This window comes from Sciurus vulgaris (assembly GCF_902686455.1).
Source record: "Sciurus vulgaris genome assembly, chromosome: 6".
NCBI classification, from domain to species: domain Eukaryota; kingdom Metazoa; phylum Chordata; class Mammalia; order Rodentia; family Sciuridae; genus Sciurus; species Sciurus vulgaris.
The window spans coordinates 8,758,747-8,785,366 of record NC_136466.1 but is presented as its reverse complement, the minus strand read 5'-3'; the positions used below and the strand labels follow the sequence as shown (position 1 = coordinate 8,785,366).

Genomic DNA, 26,620 nt, shown 5'->3' with positions numbered 1-26,620 from the left:
TTCCCGGCCTGGGCGGGCGGCTCCGCGCGCCTCTCCCGCCGCGGGTCAAACTTTCAAAAGACGCGGCGGCCGCGGCCCCGCCCTGCGCGGGGGCGGTGGGGGCGGCGGGGGCGGGGCCGCGGGCCGGCCGGTGGCTCCGCCTCCTCCTCCCGCCGCCGCCGCCGCCGCCCTCCGGCGCCCGCCCAGCTGCCGCCACCGGCTCGCGGGTGCAGCGCGATGCCCTGGAGCCCGGCCCCAGGCCCGGCCCCCGACCCGCCGCGGGAGTAGCCTCGGCGCGAGCGCGCAGCCGCCGACCTCGCCCCGGAGCCGCGATGGGCAACACGGTGCACAGGACCTTGCCAGGTACGCCGGGAGCCCTGCCCGGGAGGCGGGCGCCGGGCTTCTCTCCCCCGGGCACCCACTGGGTGACTCCCGGGGAGCCACCCCGCGCCCCTCGGAGCCCTCGGCGTGCACCGGGCTGGGTCTCCGGCGCCCCCCGGAGCCCGGCTCTGCGCGCGCGCCCAGAGGCTGGGCTTCGCGCTCCGGGAGAGCGGGTACCGCGTCCTCGTTACCTTGGGGACCCCCGTCCTCGTTCTCCCCGGCTTGGGCCAGATGCGTGAAAGGGCCGCTGTGGCGATGTCGCGCTCCCCCTCGCCTTTGTTCCAGCCCGAGGGCGCTGATGAAGGAGCCTGGGGCGACCGGGGGTGGGGGGTGGATCTGGAGCCCAGCTCGCCCCGGCTTCCGACGGCCAGAAGCCGCGGGCTGTGCAGAGACCGCAGCTGCTGAGAGTGGGGGAGGTGTGCGCGAGGGTCCCTCAGTTTGCAGACGGCCAGCGCCCCCGCGCACATGCCGCCTCGCCTCGGCTGCGCTCCCACGCGCGCCCCGGCTGCGCCACCCTCTGGTGTCCGCTCAACTGGGGGCTCTTCAGCCCCACGGGAGTCGCTGCTGTAGAGCGCATCGCCCCCTACTTAGAATCACCCTAAAAATTTCCGGACCAGAGTAAGGGGATCCAGGGGGCAATGGCAGAGGGGACCTTATCGGTAAAAGCCTGGTAATTGTGGGGAACAGATCAGCGGCTCCGGGAGGCTCTGTGTCAGCACTTTGCATACCTGAGCATGGTATGCAGATAAACTTGACCATAAAGACGTGCACCCCAACTGCACAAATGAAAAAAACCGAAGCTCCGAGGAGAAATGACTCTGCCTGGGTCACACAGGCTTGGGAGAATCTGGATGGGGCCGGTTATCTGTCTGCCCTCCCCCAAGCCTCTGTCTTCAGAAGTCTTTGGGCTTAAAGCTGGGCATTTATAGCATCCTTTGGGAAAAGATGAGGCTGTGTGGACGGTGGAGGGCGCAGGTGGGCAGTGAGCGTATCTAGGCTCACTCAGTGAGGAAGTCAGCGCTGGGTGAGGAGAAGAACCCACCTCCCCACCTCTGCTCGGGCATCGCCCTTCAGCCCTCCCTTTTGGCCCTTAGGTGCAGCTATCAGAAAACAATGTATCTTCCTTGGAGGGGATAGAAATGGAGGGGCTAAGTCCCCAGGTCAGGAGGCCAGCTTATGGAAGTGGAACTAACTCCTCTGAGATGGAGCCAGCCTTCGGGCAACTTCCAGGCAACTGCCCAGGAACCTTCCAGTTCTTGGAGAAGTGGAGGCACCAGCTGGTCAGCAGCAGAGGAGGAACCCCAGCCACTTGCTGGCCTGTTTCCTCTGTGCATGCTCTTCCAGGGACAGGGAGCGCCCCCACACACACTCCTTCCACAGGCACGAGGGTACTAGCAGAGAGTAGCTGAGGTCCTCCTAACCACAGGCCCTGGGCAGAGGCACTGGTGCTGGGCCCCTTCATGCAGTTTCTTAAGAAACGTTGATGCTGTTCTACTGAATAAGCCATTTGCCACTTGTGGGTCAGCCTTGGAGCGAGCAAATGGACGGACACACTGAGCAGCCGCATACCGCTGGAGACCTGTGAAGTCAGCACTCCCACCCCTCCCGCCACACTGTGCCAGGTGTGCTCGGTGGCTGGGTTCAGGTTTGGGTACTCATACAGGGTTCAAGTGGAGATTTCTAGTCTCCTGTGGGACTTGAGGCTTGTGCGGAGTTTGAGGGGACAGACCTGGGATTCCTGAGCCACGTGAAGTGGCAGGTGCCAAGACTATGAAGGTCTGTGTCTTGTTCTCAGATCTATAACTAGTCTCTTGCACGCGTCACACTATTTGGGTGCCTCTGTGCTCGGCAGGTGAGGCCCCCATGCCTGGGATAGCCCTTCTGGTCTAGCTCACCATCCACAGCGCAGCTCAGGGGGCTGCTTTTCTGGGAAGCCTCTCCTGACAGCCCGCACTCTGCCTCCTGGACACCTCGGGTGTCTGCGCGTTCAGGTGGCCACCCTGCACTATCGCCGTGCTCTCCTGGGTTCTCGGGGACAGCCCCTGCCGGGATCATCTCCTACCCCTGCCTGCCAGCCCCAGAGCACGGAGCCTGCACAGGCAGAGCCTTGGGGGCCTCGGCTGCTGCCTGCGTCTTCCACCGAGGAACATTTGCTCAGTCTTGCCCTGGAGAAGCCTGGACTTCGTTCTCAGGGAAGGACACATGCGTGGGGTTGGTTCTATGGGACTCGAAATAGAGAGCTGGCATTTGCCGAGCACCTGGATCCCATGCCAGCCTTCCTGCATATTTGGCTTCATTTGCACGCCAAGCACACGTCTCCTTAAGGCTCCTGCAGTTGCCCATCCCTCTTCTGGAACATTCTTCCCCCAGACCTGCACTCAGCTCCCCATTGCTCCCTGCAGGTCTCTGCACTGGGGTGGGTCCTGCCGCTGTGCTGGCCTGTCGCCGCCCCCCCCGACCACCACTCAGCTTTATGGTTCTTAGTGTGTGTCACCATGCGACGTGCTGTCTGTGTGGTGACTCGCTGCTCATTGTCCATCTCCCCAGGTAGATTTTGGACTGTTTTGTCCACCGCGGTGTGTTGAGGTCCTGGAGCTGGGGCCAGGACATAGTAGGTGTTCAGTAAGTAGATGTTGAACGAACGAGTGACTTTCATTCTCCGACAGCCCTGCAGTGTAGGTTTATCGTCCCTGTTTTGTGGATGAGAGATCAAGGCTCAGAGATAAAACGACCTGTCCAAACCCACACAGCTGGCAAGGCAGGATTGGCATCCAGCTTCATTTAGCTCCAAAGTCCTGCATTCTTCTGGGACATGCAGTGTGTCCTTCCAACCCACAGTTTAGATGACATTTACTGGGCATCCCACCATGCACGCCGTGTGCTGCCGTGCGTGAGGAGGAAATGCCAAAGAAAGGGAAGTCCCTTTGTGACGGACGGCAGGGAGGCAGAGAGCAGTGCCACATTCAGACACACGCCCTGCGTGCAGAGTGTGCAGGGGTCCACCCGGTACCTGGAATCTGCTCAGCTCTTAGGCTGCCCACTACCGCAGAGTGAGGTGCGGCTGTCCCCCAGCCCACAGACGAGGAGGCCATGGCACAGAGCTGGGCCCTCGGCCCCAGGTCACACGGGCAGTGGCAACATGAGAACCAGAAGACAGGCCTGTGTGACTCACGTGCCTACCCCCTGCAGCCCCTTCAGCCTTTACCCAGGGCCTGTCAGGGAGGCTGGGGTGTAAGCAGCTGGAGGCGCGGCTGCTGGGAGCCCCTCCCCCTTCCTCTGCCAGCACCTTCCCACCCCTGTCTGGCACCTGGGGGGCTCACTGAGCCTTCTGGTTAGAGAGGGGCTACATCCAAATGCGAGTTGGGCATAGCCATTAGGTTGGTCCTGGCTGGCCAGGCCACCACCTCCTCCATCAGCTCTGGCCGGTGCCTTGCACCCTTGGGCTGAGGGAGGCTGCTGGCCTGCCCTCTGCCACCCTGTGGGGCCAGGTCCGTGCCCACACTCCATCCTCCATGCCCTGGCATGAGGGGGCACCAGCTTCCTGGTTTAGACGGACGGGTGCCGCACCACCTCCAGAGGATGGCACCCTGGCGCCTGCCCAGACACCTTGCCCAGCCCCTTCTCTGGGCTGGGACTGTGTGGCTCTCTCTGAGCGGGGCGGTGACGCTACCAGGGCCCAGCAGCCCTGATTTCCTGGAACAGCCCTCGAACCCTCCCGGCTGTCACCCCACGGTCAGGGGCCTGAGCGGCCAAGGTACCTGTGACCCTGAGAGGGTGCTGAGGTGGGCGGGGGGTGCGTGTGGGACCCGCAGGTGGAAGAGGGAGTGGGTCTGTCCCTGCACGGGTCCCGTGCCGTCTGCAGCCCGGGGAAGGAGGGCTCTCCTCCCGTCCCCACTGCGGGACTCAGGGAAGGCTTTCTGGGGAGCAGGGTCTGAAGGGAAGTCCAGCTGAGTGTCTGCCTGTCCCCCCTGAGGTCTTCTTCTACCTGCTCTAGGGTCTTCTGTGGTTTGTCACCCTGAGGCCACTGATTTCTTGGGCCATGTGCCTGCTACTGGGGGTGCCGGCCGGGGTGGCATGGGCAGCTGCTGGCTGCCCCTGGAAGACACAGTGCACTCGCGGGATGGGGCACTCCGTGGGCCACATCCGGGGAAGCGCAGGCCCTGCCCCCATGGCAGCTCCGTCACCTGCAAGTCTCCCCACTGGGGGTCACGACCAGCGGTAGGAGGTCTCAGTGGCGTGGAGGGAAGTGCTGAGTGGCTCGAGTGGCGAGGGTTTTCTCTACGGCCAGCGGGCGCGGTGCATCAGTGCGAGTTGCTTCTGGGCCGGTGCTGAGGTGAAAGGCCACGGGCCGCCGTGGCGGGAGGGCAGCCTGGGCCCAAATGCAGCTGCTGGGCCTGGACTCTGGTCTCAGCTTTGCCCCCTCCCGGGTGGGACCCTGGCCCCGGTTCCTCCCAGGACAGCAGGAAGCAGGGGTCGTCCCTGCAGTTGGCGGCCGAGGCTTGAATAGAGCAGGGCCAGTGCCTCTGGACAGCAGGCAGGACGGGCTCATCACCGCTGTCTTGCCACTGGAGAAGGAGGCCTCAGCCCTGCCCCCGGGGGCCCTGGACAGGACTGGCTGACAGGTGGCCTCCAGCCTTGCCCGCTGACTTTAAGGAACCTGGGCGCCGAGTTGGGAGGCCTCCCAGGCACCTGTGCCCACAGCAGCACCCACGGTGGCCTGGGCCCCTCCTGGACACCGATTTCCAGCCAGAAGCCCCTGCCTGACGGTGCCTTCTACAGCCCCGTCATCTGCCAGGCAGGGGCAGGGCGAGGGCCTCGGTCCTTCTCCGGAGGCAGGGGCAGTGTCCTGCCTGCCCCTTGCATCGCCTGCCAGGTGGGGTCCTGGGTTTCCTGGGCCGTGCTTGGCCCTGCCCCTTAGTAGGCAGGTGACCTGGCCTGGGGGCCTCCGCTCTGCAGAACGCGGGCAAGGTGGCAGCTACGCGGCGTCTGGCAGAGAAGCGCCCGTGAGGACCGCGTCTTCCTGGGTGAGCAGCCCAGGCTCAGGCGCTCCTGAGGGACACAGCAGAGCAGTAATAACCAGGAACTTGTCCCACAGCCGTGTCCCTGCCAGACACGGTCCTAGGCAGGTGCTGCACTCGGCCCTCAGGATGGGCCCTCTGAGGTAGCTGCTTACCCTCCGGCCATCTAACTGGTGAAACAAGCACAGAGAGGGCAAGTAACCTACCCAGGGGCACAAAGCCCAGCAGTCCATCGTGGTTCCCGCTGGAGGGAGCTGGGAGGCGTGTCCCCCTTACCCTGAAGCCTTCGAGGTGTTCGGCAGGAATCTGGGTGTCATAGATCCTGGCAGGCTGACTTCTGGTTTGCTCCCTGTCTGTGCTTGGCTGTCTCTCGTGACCCCTCTGGGCATGGCATGGTGACCCTGGCCCAGGAGCTGGCGATAGGACTCTCTGAGGCTCCCCCAGGTGTGCAAATGGCCAGCACCCTGACCAGGTGTCAGGGAGGGCCGAAATGTCACCCCAAGGGAGCCAGGAATCCCCGGGGATATGGCCTGGGGCCCGCCGGAGGCCACGGGCTGCTTGCAGGCTCTGCAGGGACAGGTGGCAGCGGCCTGCAGACATGAGAAGTGGGGCCTCGCGTGGAGGTGGACTCTGCTTCAGTCACGGAAGGACCCCTAACTGGGGGGCGTCTGGGATGGAAGGCAGGGGGCACCTGTCGCAGGAGGGGCCCTGGTGTTCGACTGGGCTGGGCTTGGCCTGTGCGTCCCTGGGGCTGTTGGGGGCCTCTTGACCTGGGGTCTTGTGGGCGGTGCCTCTGGGCTCCTCTGCCAAGCCCCCCAGTCCTTCGCCGCGCGGCCCTCCTGCCTCCCCATGGTGAGGGGTCGGGTCCCTCTTAAAGGTGGGGACATGGAGGCAAGGACAGCGGGACCACCAGCCCCGGCCAAGGGCCTGGCTTCTCCCGATCTCCTGCCTCAGCAGCTGGGACTGAGCTGTGGCCAGCAGGGCAGCCCCAGCCCCCACTCCTTCTCCTTGGAGTCCTGAGCTGGAGCCCAGGGCCGCCCGGCCTCGGCCCTGGCTGGTGGGATCCCCAGCCAGTGGCCTGGGGTGGCGGGGGCCGGGCGCTGCACGGGCAGGATGCCCAGGGCTCTGCTGGAGGCCTCCTCTGGACCACGGTGACAGCTCTTGGGGTGCTTTCCCCCCGTGCCCCGAGGATGACGGATTTACGAGCCGGTGGACACGCTCCGGCCTGGCGGCTCCGAAGCCGGGTCTGCTGGGTAACTTTCCACTGCGGCGCGGAGACCTTCAGTCCTCAGGCAGCTTCCTTCCCTCAAGGTTCCGGCCGGTCAAGGGCAGGAGATGGCAGAGTGGGGTTTCCCTGTCCGGAATTTGGCGCAGAACATGATGCCAGAGGGCACCAGGGCTTCTGTTCCCAGGACCAGAAGGCGCTCGCCAGCTCGTCCCTCTCCCATGTGGTGGACCAGGGCACCGAGGACCAGGGCAAGGGACCCAAGCAAAGGCAGATCAGGCCTTTGGCTAGAGCCCCAGGAGAGGCGGAGGGAAGCGCTGGCTTTGGAGGCTTCCTGAGGGCCAGTCGCAGCCCTACCATCTCTGGGCTGTGTGATCCTAGGCAAGCCGCTTTCCCTCTCTGAGCCCTCCCTTCCCTCGTCCTGAAATGAGATAATGGTGGTGCTTCCCTGCCTCATGGGGCCATCTGGGTCCAGCACAGGTGGGGACTGCGTGAGCAGCTGTCCCCCTCCTTCCTTAGAGGCCAGGAACCTGTGCTCCCAGAACTGATGGGGACGGGGCGGGGGTGGGAATGAGGACCCAACGGGTCCAGGGAAGCTGCGGGACGCCATGGCGTCGCGCTCCCTGCCGTCTGCCTGCGCCCTGGCCCTGGGCCAGCCCTCTTCCTCCCTGGGCCCGAGGTCCTCTTCTGTGAAGTGGGTTCACAGGCCCCAGCGTGCCCGGGTCACGGCAGGTCGGGCTGTGGGGCACCGGTTACCGGCTCTCCCGCTCACCTCTGGGCGGCAGCGGCTGTCCCTGTGGTGGCTGCAGGCCCCTCACCCCACACCCATGCTCGCCGCCCTTCTGGTGTTTGGAGAAAGCCTCGCATGGTGGGGAGGGCAGAGAGGACTCAGCCAAGTCACTTCCCAGGGGACTGCAGGGCCACAGAGCAGACATGAGCTGGCCTGCTGTGTGCCTGGCCCTCGTTCATTCCCTCCCTGCCACAGGCCTTTCCCGCTTCCCACGGTAGCCTTCTCTGTCCTAGCTGGGGAGCCAGCTCCCCCAGCTCCTGCTGTGCAGCCTCAGGCAGCTCTCCGGGCCTCTCTGATCCTCGCTTCTGTGGGCGGCGTGCTGGATAGCAGGCAGACGTGCTGACTGCTGTTCTCATGCAGCCCGAAGAACAGGGGGCCGTGGCCTCCTGCGGGTCTGCGCCCCTCCACTTCGTGTCCAGGCTTCAGGGACGCCAGGCACCTGTGCGACTCCATCCCCCAGAATCAGTCACCCGCTTTCCTTTTTTAGACGCTTGGCTTATTGTTCCTCCCAAGTTCCGCGACGGTGGCCTCTGAGCGTCTCTAGACAAGCTGATGGATGACGTCCACCACCCGCCCCCACCGCTTCCTCCCAGGCCAGCCGGGCACCGCCGCCCTCCTGGCCAGAGGTGGCCGGGCTGCCAGGCCTCGCTGTGCTTCGCCTCCTGCCCTCTCCAGCCTGCACCTCTCACCCCAGAAGCCCCGGCTGCCCACGGGGCCGCAGGTTGTCACCTGGGCCGAGGTCCCGGGCAGGGCTCCGGGCCCCACGCGGGCCGGGTCCCCAGGCCAGGACAAGGGAAGCTGGCAGGCCTGGCAGATGCAGCCAGCTTATCAGCAGGCAGCTGCCAGGGCTGCCTGGAGGAGAAGCAGGTGCCCAGGGCAGGGCCAGGGCAGGACCATGCCAGCCGTTGGAAATGACGTTCAAAACCTGGAATGCTTTGCTCGCTCTGGCCACGCTGGATCATCTTGACAGGCGGGGAAGAAAGGAAGGCCCGTGGTTTGAACCTCATTTTCAGAGAGCTGGATCCACAGGGGTTTCTTCCCAGCGTTAGGCCCTTCAGAGGACCCCAGAGCCTTCCTGAGCACTTTAACCTCCGCAACCTGGTCTTTAAGACCCTTCGTGATGCAGCCCTGATTCAGCTCCATCGTCCCTGCTCCTGCCTGTCTGCCCTGCCCCAAGTGCACTCCCGTCCCCCTCCCAGCCCGTCTTCCTCAGTCTGCTGAGCAGTTCCTCTGTCCCCTGTGCCGTCCCCACTGGTGTGTCCGTTCCCACCACCCTGTCTGGGCTCTAGGGGCAAGGACCCAGTGTAATTCCTTGGCACATGCCCCTTGCAGCAGGCACGGCCCTGGCACAAGGGAGCTGTGTCAGAGGCAGGAGGAAGCGAGGGGCACGCTCCTACCACCACTCACAGCACCCGGCCCCCAGCCTGGCAGCTGGTGCCCCAAGGCTGAGATCCCTGGGTTCGCTGATCAGAAAGAGGCCTGGGCCGGGGCTGCCGAGGGCACCACTGGCCTGGGAATCCCGGCCCCGGCCGAGCCTCGTGGGGGACAGTTTGGAGGGGCGACAGGGGCCCCAGCCCCCCCACCCAGCAAGAGTGCTGCCACCCGGGCCTGGTCCTCAGGCTTCCCTCGCCCAGCCCCACGCGGGTGACCTCCGGCGACCTCCCTGGGGCCTCCTGTTGACAGCCGTTGACAGGCTTTGTTTGCCAAGGCCAGCGGGGGGAGTTCCAGTGTGGGCTGGCCCTCTTCCACCCAGGGTGCTGGTGACCTGGCCTCTGGGGCAGAGAACAAAGTCCCAGCGAGCCCGCGTCACTGTGCCCGTGGGCAGAGGTGAGGGCGGGCTAGCTGTTCTTTTTCTAGCCCACTGCGAGCCCGCCAACGGACGGGGCCTCCTGCCGCCGGGGGACACCCTCTTCCTCGCCCTCTCGGCGCGGCAAGAGGCCGGGCCGTTTCCTCTAGAATACACCACACACACGCACGCCCTGCTCCCCGCTGCCCAGTGCTCTGGATGGACAGATATCGCTGGAGCCACCGGTCTCCCGGCCAGGTCTACAGCCCGAGGATGGATGCCCCTGGGCCCAGGAGGCCCTGCGGCTGAGCACCAGGCCGCGACCTGGCGGGACTTTTCTGCGGGAGAGGCCCCATGGGCCTTCTTGGCTCCTGACCAGGCCCACGACACCCCCACCCGCCTCAATCCAAAGGCCATGCCCAGCTGCCCTGGGGAGGGGCACCAGGGAGGAGGGACGCAGCACCCCGCAGGCCTCGGGAAGGCAGGCGGCCTGGGCTGCGCACAGTGGGAGCGCAGAGAACACCGGCCAGGGACATGGCGCGCAGAGGCAAAGGGGCCCGCCCGGCTGCCGATTCCCTCTGCAGGGGTCGGTCTGCTGGAAACCTCAGCCAGGCGAGGGCCGGCCGCTCACGGGAAGCCTGGGGCCGGCCAGAGGAGCCACGCTCTGCTTCCTGCGCTCCTGGCAGCAGCGTGGACATCGGCGCGGGGCTACCCAGGTGGCAGCTGGGGCGACTTGAGATGGGCCTTCCCTTGGACCACAGCGGGGGCAACCAAGGCTTGGGGGCGTCTGGCCAAGGTCAAGAGCCCCCACTGGAGAAGCCTTTCAGGGTGTCTCCCCAGCCCCCAGCCAGGCATCTCCGACCGAGAGCAGCCGTTCCTGGGCGGGTGGTTGAAGGAAGGGACCGGAGTTTATTGAGCAGCTCGTGTGTGCTGCCCCTGTATAGGTGATGGTCGGCCCCGCATCAGCCTCAAGTGATCCTGCGGGTGGAGGTGACCTTCGCCAGTCTTCTAGGTTGGCGTGAGACCCAGAGAAGTTAAGCACGCGCCTTGAGGTTCCGCAGCACGTAGACAACACCCCAGGTTTAGGGCTTGGTCCTCCCAAAGTGAAATCTAGACAGGAAGGACCCTGGAGAGATGGAGGTGGGGTTGCCCGCTGCTCCCACGCTGGCCAAGGGAAGGGACGGTCACTGGACGTGGACGGTGCCAGGCTCCCGGGCGCAGCCTAAGACGGGCATGAGGCCTCGCTGCACCCAGAGATGGGAAGGCTGCAGCTCTGGGCGGGCGGTGGCTTCTCGAGGGCCCCACCTCACAGCAGCCGAGCGCAGCCCGAGCCCGAGCCGTCCTGGTGACGTGCCTTCAGGACCACCTGGCGGGGCCGACCTGGCAGCCCCTCCCCAGCACCCACGCCGCCCCACCACCCACCGGGCCCCCTGGGGCCAGGGGCCCGTCCCTTTGACTAAGCGAGGGCACCTGACGGGTGGGGCTGGAGCGGGGTGACCCCTTCCCTGGCCTGTTCCCGGCCGACGGCCGCGGCTCCCGCGGGACCAGGACTGAGTTGACGGACCACCGTCCTCGTGGTGCCGGCGGGGAGACTGTCTTCTGTGCTCTGTCGCGGGTGTCCTGTTTCCGTGGCAACCTGCGTGATGCAGGTCAGGCTTCCTGGGGACGCCTCCGCCCCTGGATGGCCCCGAGCCCAGCTGCACGTTCCTCCGTTCCTCGTGGGACCGCCTTCCCTGAACCCGGCGACGCGGGAGGGCCCGGCCGGGAGGGCGCTCGGCGCACTTTTATTTGAACCTCTGGGTCCGCGATGGGCAGTGCGCGGTGGGCGTCCTCGGGCGTCTTCATCCCGCAGCTCTGGCCCAGCGGGCAGAGAGTCCTCCCTCCCGAGGCCGGGCGGTCTGCCGTCAGGCTCCGCCGCTGTGGCGCCTGGCCCACAGTGGGCTTGGCGGGGAACGTCCCTTGGCCACCCGGGTGGTTGAGGTCACCTGCCTGCTGGTCAGGAACCTCTGCGAGGCTCCTCGGATGGAAAGCGCGGCCTGGAGCGCAGGGTGTGATCTCTGCTGTGACGGACGCCTCCCTGCAGCACTTGGCAGGGAGCGGCCTCGGCCCGTTGGCACCGGAGGACGCCACAGCCAGAAGCGTGGCTGGTGCAAGGCCGTGGAGGACGCAGGCCTGGCCGTCTGCACTGCCCCTGCCTGTGGCCGCTGGGGACCGCCACCTGCCTGGTGTTGTCCCCCCTCTTCTCCTGAGGCGCCGGGTCTGCCCCTCCCTGGCCTGGCCTGGACCTTCTGGAGGCCCTTGCTGCCGCCCCTCTTGCCCACGCTGAGCCCTGTGGTCTGGCATCCAGGGCCCCGCCAGGGCGTCTGCGGCACTGGCCCCACCCCTGCAAAGTGGCTGCCCAGCCTGGGCACCTGCCACGTCCACCATCCCCTGGCCCTCCCCATAATCCCAGCTTCCCCACCCTGGCCCTGGGTGCCCCTGTGCACCTTCCAGAGCTGGCTGGGCACACAGCCCACCCTCCAGCCCGGGAGAGTCCAGGGTCCCCTCCAGGCCCGCTGCCCCAGAAGCTGATGCCCAAAGTGCCCTGCATCCACCCCTCTGGCACCACATAGCCAAATGGCGCTGTGGGGAGACTGGCACCACCCTGCGGCCAGGACCTGTGTGGCCTGCAGGGAGGTTGGGTGAGGGGCTGAGGGACCAGGGGGCGAACATTTGCGTGCTGTGCTGCTGTGCTGGCCAGGACCAGGCACACCTGCTGGTGGTGAAGGGCCTCCCTGGGCAGCCTCTGCCCAGCCCTTGGGCCTCTCCTGTGTTGGTTCCTGGAGGGCAGAAAGAGGCAGGAAGATCTGGAAGTCCTACAAACCGTTAGGACTACGCGGCTCTGTCCTTAGCTAAGCAGCTGTGTGACCTTGGGCAAGTGACTCAACCTCTCTGAAATTCCCATTTCTTGGTCTACATGATAAGGATGATCACCGTCATCCCCTGTAGGGTTACTACAGGGGTTAAGTGAGGAAGTGCTTGTCCAGCGTGTGTGGCCCTTGGGAGTCACCTGAATGCACAGTGACTCTCGTCCGTCACACACCCTTGGCTGCAGGTGTCAGAAGCAGCTCACGCTGCCTCTAAGCCAGAGGCTCCTGGGCTGAAGGTCTGCCGTCACCGGACTGGCCAGACCCAGGTCACACTACATTTTCTGCAAAGTTATCCCCGCCTCGCTGGACGTTGTGCCTGGAAAGGAGGGGCGGCACTGGGCAGGCGGAGCATCTAGTGCCCCCATGGCTCAGGCACAGACAGGAAACGGGACCCTCCGTGAGGCCGAGGCTGGGGGGATGCTGGGCCAGCCCCGGCCTTTCCCTCCTGAGCAGAAGTGGCCTCCAACCAGCCTCCCTTCAGCAGGGAGGCCCCTCCAGAGAAGGGCTCTTCCTGACCCCGGTGGACCAGGAGCCTGGGCAGTCCCTCCTGTGGTTGGCCCAGGACCCCACCCACCAGGGCTCGCTGGGGGAGTGGCTCCCAGTCACGCCAGGCCTGACCACCACCGGGCAGCAGCTGGCATTTCCCAGTGCCCATAGGGCACCAGGCCTTTGCTGGGCAGAGGAAATGAAGCTCCTGGTCTCCGGGACCCACCCCTGCCCTCCCTGCTACCCCCTGCCTCCCTCTGCCCTCCCCTGCTGTCCCCTGCCCGGCCCTGCCACCCCCGACCCTTCCTTACCCACTCGGCTTGCCCCTCAAGGGCATGACAGCACAAGGTCGTCTTTACTGTTTTATTTACTGACTGTAATTTAAGCATCTAGATCAAGTGAACTGTTTTTAATTTCTCTGGGAGAACGAATCGCGACCTCCACATCTCTGCTACCTTCAAACCAACAGCCGCCCCCTGCCGGCCATCCTGCCTCAGAATGGTCCACTTGCCTGTGGGAGCCCTGGCCTCCCTGCCCACCTGCTGCCCAAGAACCCACTCTACACTTGGTGGCCTAGGCAGTCACGTCGGGTCCCCGCTCTGGACCTTCAGTGCTTCCTCTCATTAGAGGGTACAGCGGTGAAGAAGGACACACTGCCAGGCCCAGCGGCCCGGGCCTGGGATGCCAGCAGCTTGGGAGGCCGAGGCAGGAGGATGGAGAGTTCAGTGAGGCCCTAAGCAACTCAGTGAGACCCTGTCTTTATATAAAATAAAAGGGACTGGGATGTGGCCTCGTGGCTGAGTGCCCCTGGGTTCAATCCCTGGTACCCCCCAAAAAACAAAGAAAAACAGTGCAGCCAGGTGCCCCACTTCCTCCCAGCGCGCCCGCTCTGGCCTCACCTCCGCTCTGCCGCCTGCCTGGCCACCAGCACAGCCCCCTCGAGGCCTTGGCACACACCTCCCCCTGCCTGGAGGGCTCCTCCCCAGGCCCTGGCGGCTGCTCCTTGGCCTCCCTTAGGCCCCTGGTCATACGCCACCTGCAGGGAGGCTCTCCTGGGCCCCTGGGTTATGCCCACCCTGTCCCTCCCCTGGCTGCATCCTTCTCCGTAAGGTGTCCCACTGGAGTGGGGACGTCCGCGGTGCCTAGCACACACCAGCCCTCCGGGTCTATTCAATGACGCCGACTTTGACCCTGGACCTCGTCGTCCCTGGGCCAGTGGCCTTTGTGTGAGAGGGCCTCCCAGCCTCCCAGTTCCGCCTCAGCGCTGGGGCTTCCTTCTCCCTGGGCTGGGAGGGGATGTGGCCTGCAGGCCTGCCATCCCCCTTCCCAAGCTCCTGCTGGTGCAGGGCTAACTGAACCCGCCCCCTCAGCCCCTGAGGCTCCCTAACAGTGCTCCCCGCCGCCTGTCTCAGCTGCCACTCTCCCATTCTTTTTCGCGCCCCCTGTGACCTGTAAGAACCTGGCCCTGAATGTGGTCTCCGCTGCTCCAGGGAGAGGGCAGCAGAGATGAACAGCACGCTCGCTGCCCGCGCCTGCCCAGGAACGGCCCCACGACACCCACACAGTGCAGGTCACCTGTTTTCCTGATCAGTGGCCAGATCCTTTGAAAGGAGACCACCCGGGTTTCCCCAGGGTCCTTCAGAGCAGGATTTCCTTAGAAAGGAAACCCCAAAGGCATGCATTCCAGAAAAGCCACCTGCTCACAAAGAAGGCCTTCTTTTTCTGTGGGTAAGGGAGGGAAAGTCCCAGAACCCTGGCAAGAATTTGCTTTGGAACCCCGTACACCCTCGGGCCATCCATGCTAGTGCACGCGTACTTTGTACCAAGTAATATCGAGGGACTTCATCCGCACCGCCTTTCAGCAGCCCTGTGAATTAAGTAATGCCCCCCTTTTTTGGTACCAGGCATTGTACCCAGGGGTGCCTCACTAACTGAGCCACATCCCCAGCCCTTTTTACATCTTATTTAGAGACAGGGTCTCACTAAGTTGTTTAGGGCATGGCTAAGCTGCTGAGGCTGACCTTGAACTTGTGAGCCTCCTTCCTTAGCCCCCTGAGCTGCTGGGACTGCAGACTGGGGCCACCACAGCAGGCAGTAATGCCCCCTCTCACTGATGGGGAAGCAAGCTAGAGCAGCACCAGGGTGGCCATTGTCGCCCCGGAAGTGCCAGAGCACTGGGAGCAAGGTTGTCTCAGGATTCACGAGAGAATACAGCTCCCTGTGGCCAGCTGACTTCCTTCTGAACAAAAATCACAAAGAAAAGCAGCCAGATACCCTCCTGTCCAGGAGTCCAGGCTCCTGTTGTCCTTGGAGTTGGGCTACAGCCCGGAGGAGGCCCCAGGAGAAGCTTCTAGAGCTGAAGGAGGTGGGTGGTGGGGAAGCCACTCTGCCCCACGACTGACGGCCGTGATCAGCTCCCTGGAGCCAGCAGTCTGTGGTTGTGCTTCACACACACACACACGCACGCACACACACTCGAAGGGAGGTTTGCCCCTCTTGTGGAACTGACTTAGCTGTGGCCGAGATTGAGGGTGGTGGCCCTCGGGTCCAGCCAGGAGCCCTCTAGTTTGTCAGGGACCGCCTAACACAGCATTTAAAATGGAACCGCCTGGCGGAGGAAGGCTCTCGGTGGCCTAACACCCGTCCCATCTCTCCGCAGACCCCGGCCCCCCGGCGCGCATGCTGGCCACTCGGCCGTGCTGCGGCCCCGGCCCCGAGCGGCGCGCGGTCCTGGGTGAGGCGCCGCGCTTCCACGCGCAGGCCAAGGGCAAGAACGTGCGGCTGGACGGCCACTCGCGCCGGGCCACGCGGCGCAACAGCTTCTGCAACGGCGTCACCTTCACGCAGCGGCCCATCCGGCTGTACGAGCAGGTGCGGCTGCGCCTGGTGGCCGTGCGCCCGGGCTGGAGCGGCGCGCTGCGCTTCGGCTTCACCGCGCACGACCCATCGCTCATGAGCGCCCAGGACATCCCCAAGTACGCCTGCCCCGACCTGGTCACGCGGCCCGGCTACTGGGCCAAGGCGCTGCCCGAGAACCTGGCGCTGCGCGACACCGTGCTGGCCTACTGGGCTGACCGCCACGGCCGTGTCTTCTACAGCGTCAACGACGGCGAGCCCGTGCTGTTCCACTGCGGCGTGGCCGTGGGCGGCCCGCTGTGGGCGCTCATCGACGTCTACGGCATCACCGACGAGGTGCAGCTGCTCGGTAGGTGGCGCGCGCCCGGCTTCAGCTCCTTCGCCCTCCCCAGCCCCATCCCACTGACCGGTGAGGAAATAGGCTTGGGCAGAGCTCGAATCCCTGTGTCCAGGGCTGGGACAAGTCAGGCACGGGACCAGGGGGCCAGGTCCCTTCCCTGCCTCCTCTCCTGACTTGCTTGCTCACCTGTCCATCATCTCTAGCCAGCCACTGTTCTCATCCATTCTTGCCCTCGGTCACTTGCTGGCCCCCGCGTTCCCGCGCATTCATTCCTGCTCTTCACGCATTCCGCACACACCTGCTGACCGTCCACTCGCTCCATCTTTCATCCAGTCACCCAGCAGACGCACTTCCGCCCTGAGACGATTGCTCTAGGACCACACTGGCAGGCAGTGAGCAGTCGATGGCCCAGACCCAGGCCCACCCTCGCAGAGTAGGAAAGCGACCATTTTTATGTGTTCAATTGAGTGACCTTCAATTAGCAAGCATCGTTTCTAATTCCAAGACATTTGATTACCCCAAAGGGGCACCCATAACCATTAAGCAGCCACTCCCTGTTCCCCTCCCCAGCCCTACAGTCTTTCCCTTGGAGACCTGGGCCCTTGGCCCTACAGACTGCTCTGAAACCTCACAGCCTTGATCTCTGGGGAGCGGAGAGAGCAGGGATCCTGGGGTCTGGACACGGCCCTGCGTGTAACCTATCTGTGATGCAGTACACACATCTAAAGGTGGCTGGGTTTGGACAGACCTGTCCTTGAGCCCAGAAAGTCCCACCTGCCCTGAGTCGGCCCCTCCTTCCCCTGGGGCAGCGCTGTCCCCATCTTGGACCATAGATCAGTCTTGCCCGTGACTCGACTTCCTGCTGGGGAGCCAGCAATCTGCACGGGCTCCTCTCAGCAGCGTTAAGATCCATCCTGCGGTTGCTGCTTGCATCCTCAGGAGTTCATGGTGGCCAAGTAATCCACGGTACGGAATCCGCAGCTTGCAGAGCCGACTGCTGGGGCGGTTTCTGGTTGTTCAGCATCTATCTTGAAGGAGAAGAGGGCCACGGGACTTCTGAGTGGTTAAGAGCAGGCAGGGCCTGGGGAGTCTCGGAGGCCTCTGTTCTAGTCCTGGCTCTCCCGCTGGGAGCTTTGTGACCTTGGCCAGGTGACAGAGGCTCTCTGGACCTTAGTTTTTTTCTTCTGAAATGGGTTCATGACGACATCACCTCCTGGGATTGTTGGTGGGATTATATGAGATGACAGCTTGGGAGGCTGAGGCAGGAGGATGGCAAGTTCAAGTCTGGCCTCAGCAACTTAGCGAGGCGCTAAGCGACTCAGTGAGACCCTGTCTCTAAATAAAATACAAAAAGATTGGGGCTCTGGCTCAGTGGTTAAGCATCCTTAAGTTCAATCCCCAAAAAGAAAAGAATTAACAGCTAAGAAATGAGACTCTCCATGTATTTGCCAGTGGCCAAGAGCATGTGCCTAGACTCCAGGCTCTGCAGATCTGATTGTGAATTCCCCCACACGCTGGGGCCTTGCCTGGTCATTCCCCCCAGGTGCCTGGCTGCTCTTTGCCATGAAAGCCTTTGGTATTTCAACTCAGAAAATGCACAGCTAACACCACCCGGGGGGTCGGAGCTCCTTGGTCCTGTGGCCAGGGAGGCAGTCACACGGCACCCCTCTCCCTGCCCACAGCCTGTGTTTCCAGGTAACACACTGGAACTCGAGCCCCTTGTGTGGCTTAGCATCTCCAAAAAACGAACTGGATGCAGCCTTTGAGGACTCAACGAGATTGAATGAACCTGGAGGCACAGGCTCTGTCCCCCCATTTGTTTGCGTCTCCGAAGGCTGGGGATGTGGCTCAGTGGAAGAGTGCGTGCCTAGCATGCTCAGGGCCCTGGGTGCAGTCCAGACCCGCCACCACCGCCCAGAAGCACTTCCTTACCCAGTAGGCCTTCACAAACCCCGCAGTGGCCTGTGCCCCGTGGAGGGAAGGGAGGGGCAGAGTCCACATGTCTGCAGCATGGCACGCATGAGCATGGGCTCCTTATCTGCAGGTTGTCCCTGAGGGGCCCTAACTGATAGGAAGAGCCTGGCACAGGTGCTGCAGGACCATGATCACAAATAAATATGGGGGAATTGAGAGCAGAAGGAATTCCTTCTCTGGGTCATGAGCTCATGGGAGAATTTCACTTCCTTCTATCTAACATTGACCTTAAAAAAAAATGCTCATATGGCTTTTATAATCAGAAAGAGCAATAAAATCATTTTCCTCTCCAAGATTATAAGAGATGATTGAGGGGAAGTTTCTGGCATGTGATTGAGGCTCATAAACGTTTGTTTCCTTCCCAGGGGAAAGCAGGTTAGCCTTGGTTACACCTGGGTGAAGAGACCATGCCTGCAGGATTTCCCTGCCTGCCCCCCGCCCTTTCTCTTTCTTGTTAATAATGATTTGTAATCAGGGCAAAGTTAGGGTCAAAATCGGAAGAAAGCTAGGTGGGCACCAAGTACCCCCTGCTGCCAGGTACCCTCAGGCGCAAGACCAACCAGCCTGAGAACCTCAGAAATCACCCACTCCCTGGGTGGACTTGGCTTTCCCAGGGTGGTATCTGGGCATCAAATGGACACGCTGAGCAGTTGGTGTCCGGAGCCCCGTGCACACCTCTGTGTCACAAGGAGCGAGAAGGTGGCATGTTCCTTAGAGATTCTCGCTGTGAAACTGGGGACCAGAAAGGCCCTGGCACCCTTCGCCCCCCCACCTCTCTCAGACCCTGCCAGATAAGGCCTGAAACCAAGACCCCAAAATAGCATCTATGGACCTTTGTCAAATTTAGCAAATAAAAATACCAAACACCCAGTTAAATTTGAATTTAAGATAAACAATGACAAATTTTTAGTACAAGTATGTTCCGTGCAGTCCTTGGACCACACTCATGTGGGGGGAATGTGTTTGTCTGAGACTCTGACGTAACCGGGCACTCCCTGGCACCCCTGCTCTGGGAATGCCTCTCATCTATGGGATGGGGTGCACTTTAATCACCCCAGAACCTGAGCCAAAATTAAGTCTCAGAAGTCAGAGGGGATTCCTAGGCCTCCTGTGGTTCCTGCCTGCAGGAGTTGTGTGTCCTGCCCAGGGTCCTCCTGCCAGGGTCCGGCCGTGGCAGACAATGCTGTACTGTGGGCCAGACCCTGGGGCGCCCCATCTGGGTGAAAAACCCAGAGGTCGTTGGAATCGGGCTGCCCTTCCCTCGGGAGCTGACTCACTGCAGAATGAAGGGCAGCGCCCTCCACGATCTCACACTGACTCCCGCTCCCAAAAGCCCCACCGCCTCTTAATACCACCACACTGGGGACCAGGCATCCCACACGGGAACCCTCGGGGACAAACCACATGCTGCCCGTGGCAGCTTCCAAGTGCACGTCCCAGCCCGAGCCGAAGCCTGCCCTCCACCTGCCCTGCCCGTCCCGGCAGCCCAGAGGGAGCTCTGGACCCCACAGCTGCTCCTCCAGCTGCCCGGTGCCAGCTGCAGCCATCACCCACTTGATGGGCCCATCCCAACGCCCAGGAGTCCCCTCCTGCCCTTGCCTCGTGTCTATTCTGCCTGGGGTCCTCGCCTCACTGCACCGGTGGTGACCAGGGTGAGAGGCAGGACGGCGCTGCCGGGTCCCCCCGGCTGCTCATCTGCCGCCCTCTCCCCGTCTTCACCCACAGGTGGTCTCTCAGAATTCACAGGTGGGACGTGAATTCTGCATCACCTCCAGCCACAGTCGCTGAGAGAGAAAGGGAGAACTGGCTCCATCCCAGGCCCACGGCCAGGCCCTGGAGGAGGCCTTTCCCAGCTCCGGGGGGCCTCCCGGTTCCTGGCTGGACATGGTGGCCCTGGGCAGTGCTCAGTGGGTGCCTGTGGGACCCTTCCTTTCAGGGGCCACCCCAACAAGGCTGCTTGGCTGAGGCTGAGCCCAGTTGCCGGGCAGCTCTGAGAACCGAGGGTCGCAGCCATGTGGAGTCCCCCTGCTGTCACCCCTGGCTGTGAGACCTGAGTGACTCTTCACCTCTCACAGCCTCATGCCCCCCCGTGAAGTGCGCCCATCTGACAGTGGCAGAGGGTGGCGGTGGGACCGAGGGGATCAGCAGCATGGGTGGGCGCATCTGGTAGGCGCTAGAGAAAATGGCTGTGCGTGTCCACCAGCTGCAGAGGGCCTGGGAAGTCGCCGGTAAGAGGCTGGAGAGCCCCCAGATGTCCCCTGTGGTGCAAGTTCTCCATAGGCACCTTGGAAAGGCAGATCGGATGCGCCAGGCCTCCACCAGCCCTGTGCATGTCTGGGGCCACCTCCACCAGGGACAGTGCCCACGGGCACAGAGCTTCGTGCATGGAGATGACGTGGGGGGCTGCAGCCTTTTCTGAGGGACGCCATATACCAGGTCCCACCTTGGCACGGTCACAGGCTGTGACCTGGCCTCACAAACACCAAGCTCCTGGGACCTCGTGCTTCAGGCCTGCTGTTCCCTGTGCCCGGAATGCTTGGCCACTCTTGACCAGCCTCCACCTCCTGGGCTCTGGGTGGCAGCTGTCAGAGAAGCCCCTCCCAGGTCCCACTCCGAGCAAGTCCCCTGTGCAGTCTCAGAGAACCCAGCCTGTCACCCTGGCTGTGTGGCCTTGAGTGACTCACTGTACCGCTCGGTGCCCACTTCTCAGAGCCACATGGGACAGTGGCTTTTGGTGACACTCATCACAGTTTTCTGTGAATGTAAGATGGCTTCACTGGAGTCTGCCTCTCCCGCTGCATGGGCCCTCCGTGGACCCAGGAGCCACACCTGTTTGCTCACCCCTGTCCACCCAGGGGCCAGCAGCACCTGGCACGTGGCCAGTGCTTCAGCGTTCGGTTGGACCCATGTCCTGAGCACCTTGCTCTGTTAAGAAGCGTGGTCTTACCACCTTGATGTCAGAGAGAGGTGACCACTGCTGCTCCATCCAAAGCTAAGGAGCTGAAGTGCAGTGACAGAGGCGAGAAGGGCCAAGGGCAGGACTTGAACCCGAGGCTACCCGTGACACAGGCCGTGCTCTGAGGGAGGCCGCTCTGGGGGCACCGGCTCCTGTTAAGGCCACGGGGGGCAGGGAGGAGGGGCGTGGGTGGGGAGCAGAGGCAGAGAGGTGCCAAGAGCAGAGGACAGTGTAAGGGGGCAGGAGGTCCTGGGGGAGGGCCCAGGAGGCCGCAGAAACAGCCCCTTGTCTAAAACGGCTTTTCAGAGAGAGTGCTTGCTTGTTCTTTAGTACTTTTTTTGATTAGAAGATTGACATATAGCTGAGAAAATCCGAAAAGCATAAAGAAGGGAAGCTTGCCCGGAGATGGCTGGCCTCGTGCCATGTATTTCCTTCCTGTCTCCCCTCTGCATCTTCTGCGTGCATTTCTCACAAAATCAGAGTCGGATCCGTGTTCCGCTTTGAATCCTCTCTGGTTCACTTAGTGTCACATCACAGGTGTTTTCCTACTTCATCAAAAATTTTAAAAGTGACTATATGGGTGTTCTTCTGATAAAAATTTGCCATAGACATGTTTACTGTAGAAAAAAATGGCTAATGCAGAAAAATCTAAAGAAAGGTCTTCCAAAAGCTCACACCCCTGAGAGAACATTAGATTAACATTTTCTTACATTTCTTTCCAGAACTTGGCTTCCTATGTACATAAATAAAAATGACATAGCTACAGACACAGATATACTTTTTTTAGGAGAACTAAATTGAAATCCCACTTCTTCCCTCAGGCGAACATGGGAAGGCACCCTCTAAGTCAAGGTACACCCCCGAGCCCAGGCAGGAGCCCACAGTGGGGAAAGGGCCACCCTGGGGCCACGGGCAGCAGAGATCATACCACCGCAAGCCAGGGCCACCGCCAGCCCACTGCCGACATGCCAGATTCAGGCCCTATTAGCAGACCTCCTGATTTTCTGGGAGAAAGTGTGAACCCCATTTAAGTGGAAGGCATCTGGGACACACGTCAGACTCCCCCCAGGGCCCGGGGCACACAGAACCTGTCAGAGTATGTTCATTGTTATGATTTCATTGTATATTTGGAAAACTGGAGAGGAAGAAATTCTTTTTCAGTGATGCAACATGGTAACACGTAACGAAAGCTCTGCTAAAGGGGTTGGTCTCAGAAGCATCAGAAAATACTTTGTTTATCATAGTTGCAGTATCACTAAGAGATCTTCAGAATATACTCCGTGACATTTCTCTCCCTGATTGCTTTGTCATGCTGTGTGGCAGTGTCTGTAAATAGTTCAGTAAACTATTAATAATGCAAGCTTCTTGCCAGGCACTGGGCAGCCCTGAGAACTGGTGGAAAACAGTTTATTTTGCTTTTTCATTTAACTATAATGTATCAAGAACATTTTTTCATGCTATTAAAATTTTTCAAAAATATTTTTATAGCTGACATTTTAAAAAACTTCCATAGAACGAGTCCATCCATCTCCTGGGAAGCCCTTACTCTCCTCCGTCTGGGAGACCTGGCCCAGGCCCACCTTCACGCAGAGGCAGCATGTGTCCCAGAGCCCGGAGGAGCCAGGAGGCCGGGTGGAGGGGATCGGCTGCAGCCCTCCTCACGGGCCCTAACCCCTGTGCCTCAGCGCCCTTCCCAGCGAGCCTGTGTTGCTGTGAGGACTAAATGAGATGATGAGCAAACGGGGCTCAGACTAGCGCCTGTCCCATGTCGCATGCTAAGGCGGCAAATTCGAGGATTGCTCTTTTCATTGGGGCTTGTGTTCTGGTGGGGGACGCAGACAACACAGGACGCTCAAACGTCCTCTGAATGCTAAGTGTATGAAGGTCCCTGGAGAGGAGATGGGGAAGGAAGGACAGGAAGAGGGAGAGAGAGAAAAGGGCAGAGGAGGAGGGTTCGCGAGAGGAAAGAGGGTGGACAGGAGGGAACAGGAGGAGGGTCGGAGAGGAGAGAGGGAGGAAGAGGAGGAGGAGGAGACGCAGAGAAGGAAGGAGGCAGGAAAAAAGGGCAGGACGGGACAGGGAAGGGACACCATCGCTGGTGGCAGCTCCTCAGGGAAACCAGGGCAGGCGCAGGAGCCAGGGAAGGGGCGGCGGGCGGCCGGCGGCCTCACCACCCCCTCTGTCCCCGCAGAGAGCGCCTTCGCGGACACGCTGTCGCCAGCGCGCCTGGGCCAGGCCCGCTTCAGCGCCTGCCTGCCGCCCAGCAGCCACGACGCGGCCAACTTCGACAACAACGAGCTGGAGAACAGCCAGGTGGTGGCCAAGCTGGGCCACCTGGCGCTGGGCCGCCCGCCGCCCGCCGACGCCGCGGCCGCCATCCCGTGCGGGCCCCGCGACCGCCCGCGGCCCGCGTCCTCACCGGCGCTGCTGGAGGCCGACCTGCGCTTCCACGCGACGCGCGGGCCCGACGTGAGCCTCTCGGCCGACCGCAGGGTGGCCTGCGCGCCGCGGCCCGACGGCGGCCGCACGCTGGTCTTCTCGGAGCGCCCGCTGCGGCCGGGCGAGAGCCTGCTGGTGGAGGTGGGCCGCCCGGGGCTGGCGGCGCCCGGCGCGCTGGCCTTCGGCATCACCTCGTGCGACCCCGGCGCGCTGCGGCCCGCCGAGCTGCCCGCCGACCCCGACGCGCTGCTGGACCGCAAGGAGTACTGGGTGGTGGCGCGCGCCGGGCCGGTGCCCAGCGGCGGCGACGCGCTCAGCTTCACGCTGCGGCCCGGCGGCGACGTGCTGCTGGGCGTCAACGGGCGCGCGCGCGGCCGCCTGCTGTGCGTGGACACCTCGCAGCCGCTCTGGGCCTTCTTCGCCGTGCGCGGCGGCGCCGCCGGCCAGCTGCGCCTGCTCGGTGAGTGCCCCGCCAGGGGGGTGGCGCTGGGGAGGGCACCGAGGGCCCCGGGGCGCCACTTGTCCCTGGACCACGCGTCCTAAACCACCGACCTGAGTCGGTGACCGGTCCCGGGCTGGGCAGGCCGAATGCAGTCGGTAAGAGCCAGCACGGGTTTTACCGCCCTGTCCTTGTGGATGTATCACTTCAGGGTTTTTAAAAACCACACAGCATATTAAGTGTAGGGAAGAGCTCGTCTCAGTGACGCGGAAGAGGGAAGAAGGAGGCATCCACAGAGTGCAGCCGGGGCTGGAGGGATCTTGTTTGCAAACGGGTCCTGGCTTCCTGGTGCGATGCTCAGACACAAACCAGCGAGCCGGCCGGGTTGCAGAATGGCACCCGAGGAAGACAGGAGGCCCACCACGCAGGGGGCTCTCACGCCAGGACGGCGGCCGGGCATCTCCAGCTTGGCAGAGTGAGGTGGTGGTCAGGGAAGGTTGCCTAGGGACAGCTTGGCTCTCAGGTTCCACAGTCAGGGCCAAGGCACGGCAGAAACAGTGGCATTTCATTATTCTCCCGGCCACCCTGTGAAGTTGGTATCGTTACCCCAAGACAGAGAGTTGAAGCCCAGAGAAATTAAGCAGTAGACCCAGAGCCACCTCGCAGGTCAGCCATGAAGGTGTTGGACGAATGTCCAGCTCTGCTGAGCCTCAGTCCTTCTGTGTAGGGAGCTGCGCCTGTGTGACATGTGCCGGCTGGGCAGCGCATTGAACTGTTGCAATAGTAACCCTGGCGCCTGGATGAGGGAGGGGGAGGGGCGGGCTATTTGTTGGGGTGATTGTTGGGTCATTTTTTTCTGAGGAGCATCAGACATCACTTCAGTCTGAGATGAGTTGCCCAGGTTCCTGCTAAGACTTTGCAAAAACTCAGCTTGGAATCCTCGCCCCACCCCAGGACCTCCGGGGCATCAGAGGAGCCTTGAGTGGCCGGCAGAGAGGGTAGAAGGGAAGGGACTCCGGCAGCCGGGAACCTGCCCCACGGAGAACATGGCCCGGCACTCTCTGCCCTTCCCTCGTCACTAGAGGGAAGGGAGCTCTCCGCAGCCCGGGGAGTAGCCTGCTGCCTCATCTGCAGCGAGTGTGGGAGGAAGTCAGGGCCCTCCTAACTGCAGGCTGCAAACCCCCTGCAGGCGTCCTCAGCGGAAGGGGAGGGGCACGCGCCCCTCGGAAGCCTGGGAGCACTTAGGGGGCTGGGGGAAGAGCTGATCTGGGTGGCAAGCGCGTCATCAGGGTCCTGCCCCACCCCTCGTTGGCTTCACTCAGTCCGGCCCTGGCCTCAGTGGGTCCAGCAGTGCAGACTCACCTCCCAGTGGACACACCCTGTACCCAGCAGCTGTAGTGAGTCCCAGGCTCGGCCCCAGGCGCCTGCCTTGATTTACCAGCCCTGCCCTGGAGGCCACTGGGATCACGGAGCAGAAGCTCCTACTGGCCTGACCTGGACGTGTGTGAGGGTGTCGTAGTGCCCAAAGGACACCCCAGGGCTGTTTCTGAAATCCGTGGGTTGGAGGCAGATGTCCCCACACGTGTGCTCGGGGTCCTCAGCAGGACCCTGAGAAGAGCCCTCGTTGCCTTAGACAGACTGTCAGGGCGGGTCACCTCCCGCCACCCCTCATGCCGGCTCTTTGGGTCTCAGGTACCCTGCAGTCCAGCCCTGCGACCACGACTCCCTCGGGGTCCTTCAGCGGCTCCCAGGACGACAGTGATTCAGACGTGACCTTCAGTGTCAACCAGTCCTCCTCGTCAGAGTCATCCCTGGGTAAGGACACAGACTCCAGCAGGGCTGCCTGGCTTCTGGGCCGCGGGCTGAGCAGGCGCTGCCTCTCTGCACCCGCTCCTGCCCCCGCCGGGCTCCCTGGGGAGGGGCAGACCCTGGAGATACAGCGGCTGGAGGGCGATGCTGGCAGCCCTTCCTCTTGACGCTTGGTGGGCCGGAGGGGAGGAACAGGGGCCAGATCCAGACTGCAAGCCCAGGGGGCTTCCTGGGGGTTCCCTGCGGCTCTGCCCGGAAGCGCTGCCCGGGCTTGCCTGGAGAGCCGGCCCCATGGCTGACAGGTGTCCTGTGCTCCTCTTCGGCAGTGACGGCCCCCAGCTCCCCGCTGAGTCCCCCGGTGTCCCCAGGGCTCTCCCCGCCTGAGCTGGCGGGCAGCAGGAACGGCGAGTGCACGGTGTGCTTCGACGGCGAGGTGGACACGGTCATCTACACGTGTGGACACATGTGCCTGTGCCACGGCTGTGGCCTGCGGCTCAAGCGGCAGACCCGGGCCTGCTGCCCCATCTGCCGGCGGCCCATCAAGGACGTCATCAAGATCTACAGGCCCTAGCGCTAGCCCTGGCCAGCGCGTCACCTTCCGGCAGCCCCACTGGGCTGGGCAGCCCCCAGGGCCGCGGAGTCTGAGGGCAGCAGCCCGCTCTTGCCTGCACTCTCCCGTGGCGGGCAGGGCGCGGAGGCGCGGGGGTCCCAGCCAGGACAGGCGGGTGTTGCTTCCAGCTCAAAAGTGCTTTGCCCGCAAAGGCCGTCCCAAGAGCAAGCTCGGGAACTGCCTGGCAGAGCTTTCAGCCTGGAAGCAGCGCGCTCTGACTGTGCAATGCTTCTTTCTGGGGATGGATGGGCGCGGGCAAGGGGGAGGGAGGGAGGGAGGGAGGGAGGTCGTGGTGGAGGCCAGGAGCAGGCAGGGTCCTCTGCAGGCCCTGCCTGGGAGTTTATTTAACGCTAAGGGATGTGCAATCGGGTGCTCAGATTTTAGCACGGCTGAAACCTTCCGCTTTCTGGGGATGTGACGCAGCCCCTTTTGAATGTACCAGGCCTGAACTGCACAGAACTCCGAGGACGGTAGAGGAGAGACGCAGATTTGCTGGGGAGGCAAAAATAACTCGCTGTTTACAGCCGAAGCCGAAGCCGCTCCTCTGGGAAGGTGGGCGGGCAGCGTCAGGAGCGCCTGGCAGTGTTCCCTCGGGCTCTGTCTCGGAGGCACGTCTGGAGGGG

The 26,620-nt window shown here is 62.8% G+C and overlaps 1 protein-coding gene across 3 annotated transcripts; it reads left to right on the top strand.

The window, feature by feature from the left end:
• The first annotated feature begins 155 nt into the window (after nucleotides 1-155).
• On the top strand, nucleotides 156-26,272 carry NEURL1B (neuralized E3 ubiquitin protein ligase 1B). 3 transcript variants are annotated; one of them, XM_079145401.1, is made up of 6 exons: nucleotides 156-342; nucleotides 15,234-15,549; nucleotides 15,673-15,779; nucleotides 22,892-23,599; nucleotides 25,271-25,393; nucleotides 25,714-26,272. In XM_079145401.1, the coding sequence occupies exons 1-6, from the start codon at nucleotides 312-314 to the stop codon at nucleotides 25,956-25,958; spliced, it is 1,530 nt and encodes a 509-aa protein (XP_079001527.1). In that variant the 5' UTR covers nucleotides 156-311; the 3' UTR covers nucleotides 25,959-26,272. The 3 variants fall into 3 exon arrangements, with proteins under 3 accessions (XP_079001527.1, XP_079001526.1, XP_079001528.1); XM_079145400.1 differs by having other exon boundaries at nucleotides 15,234-15,779; XM_079145402.1 differs by lacking the exon at nucleotides 22,892-23,599 and having other exon boundaries at nucleotides 15,234-15,779.
• The last annotated feature ends 348 nt before the right edge of the window (nucleotides 26,273-26,620 follow it).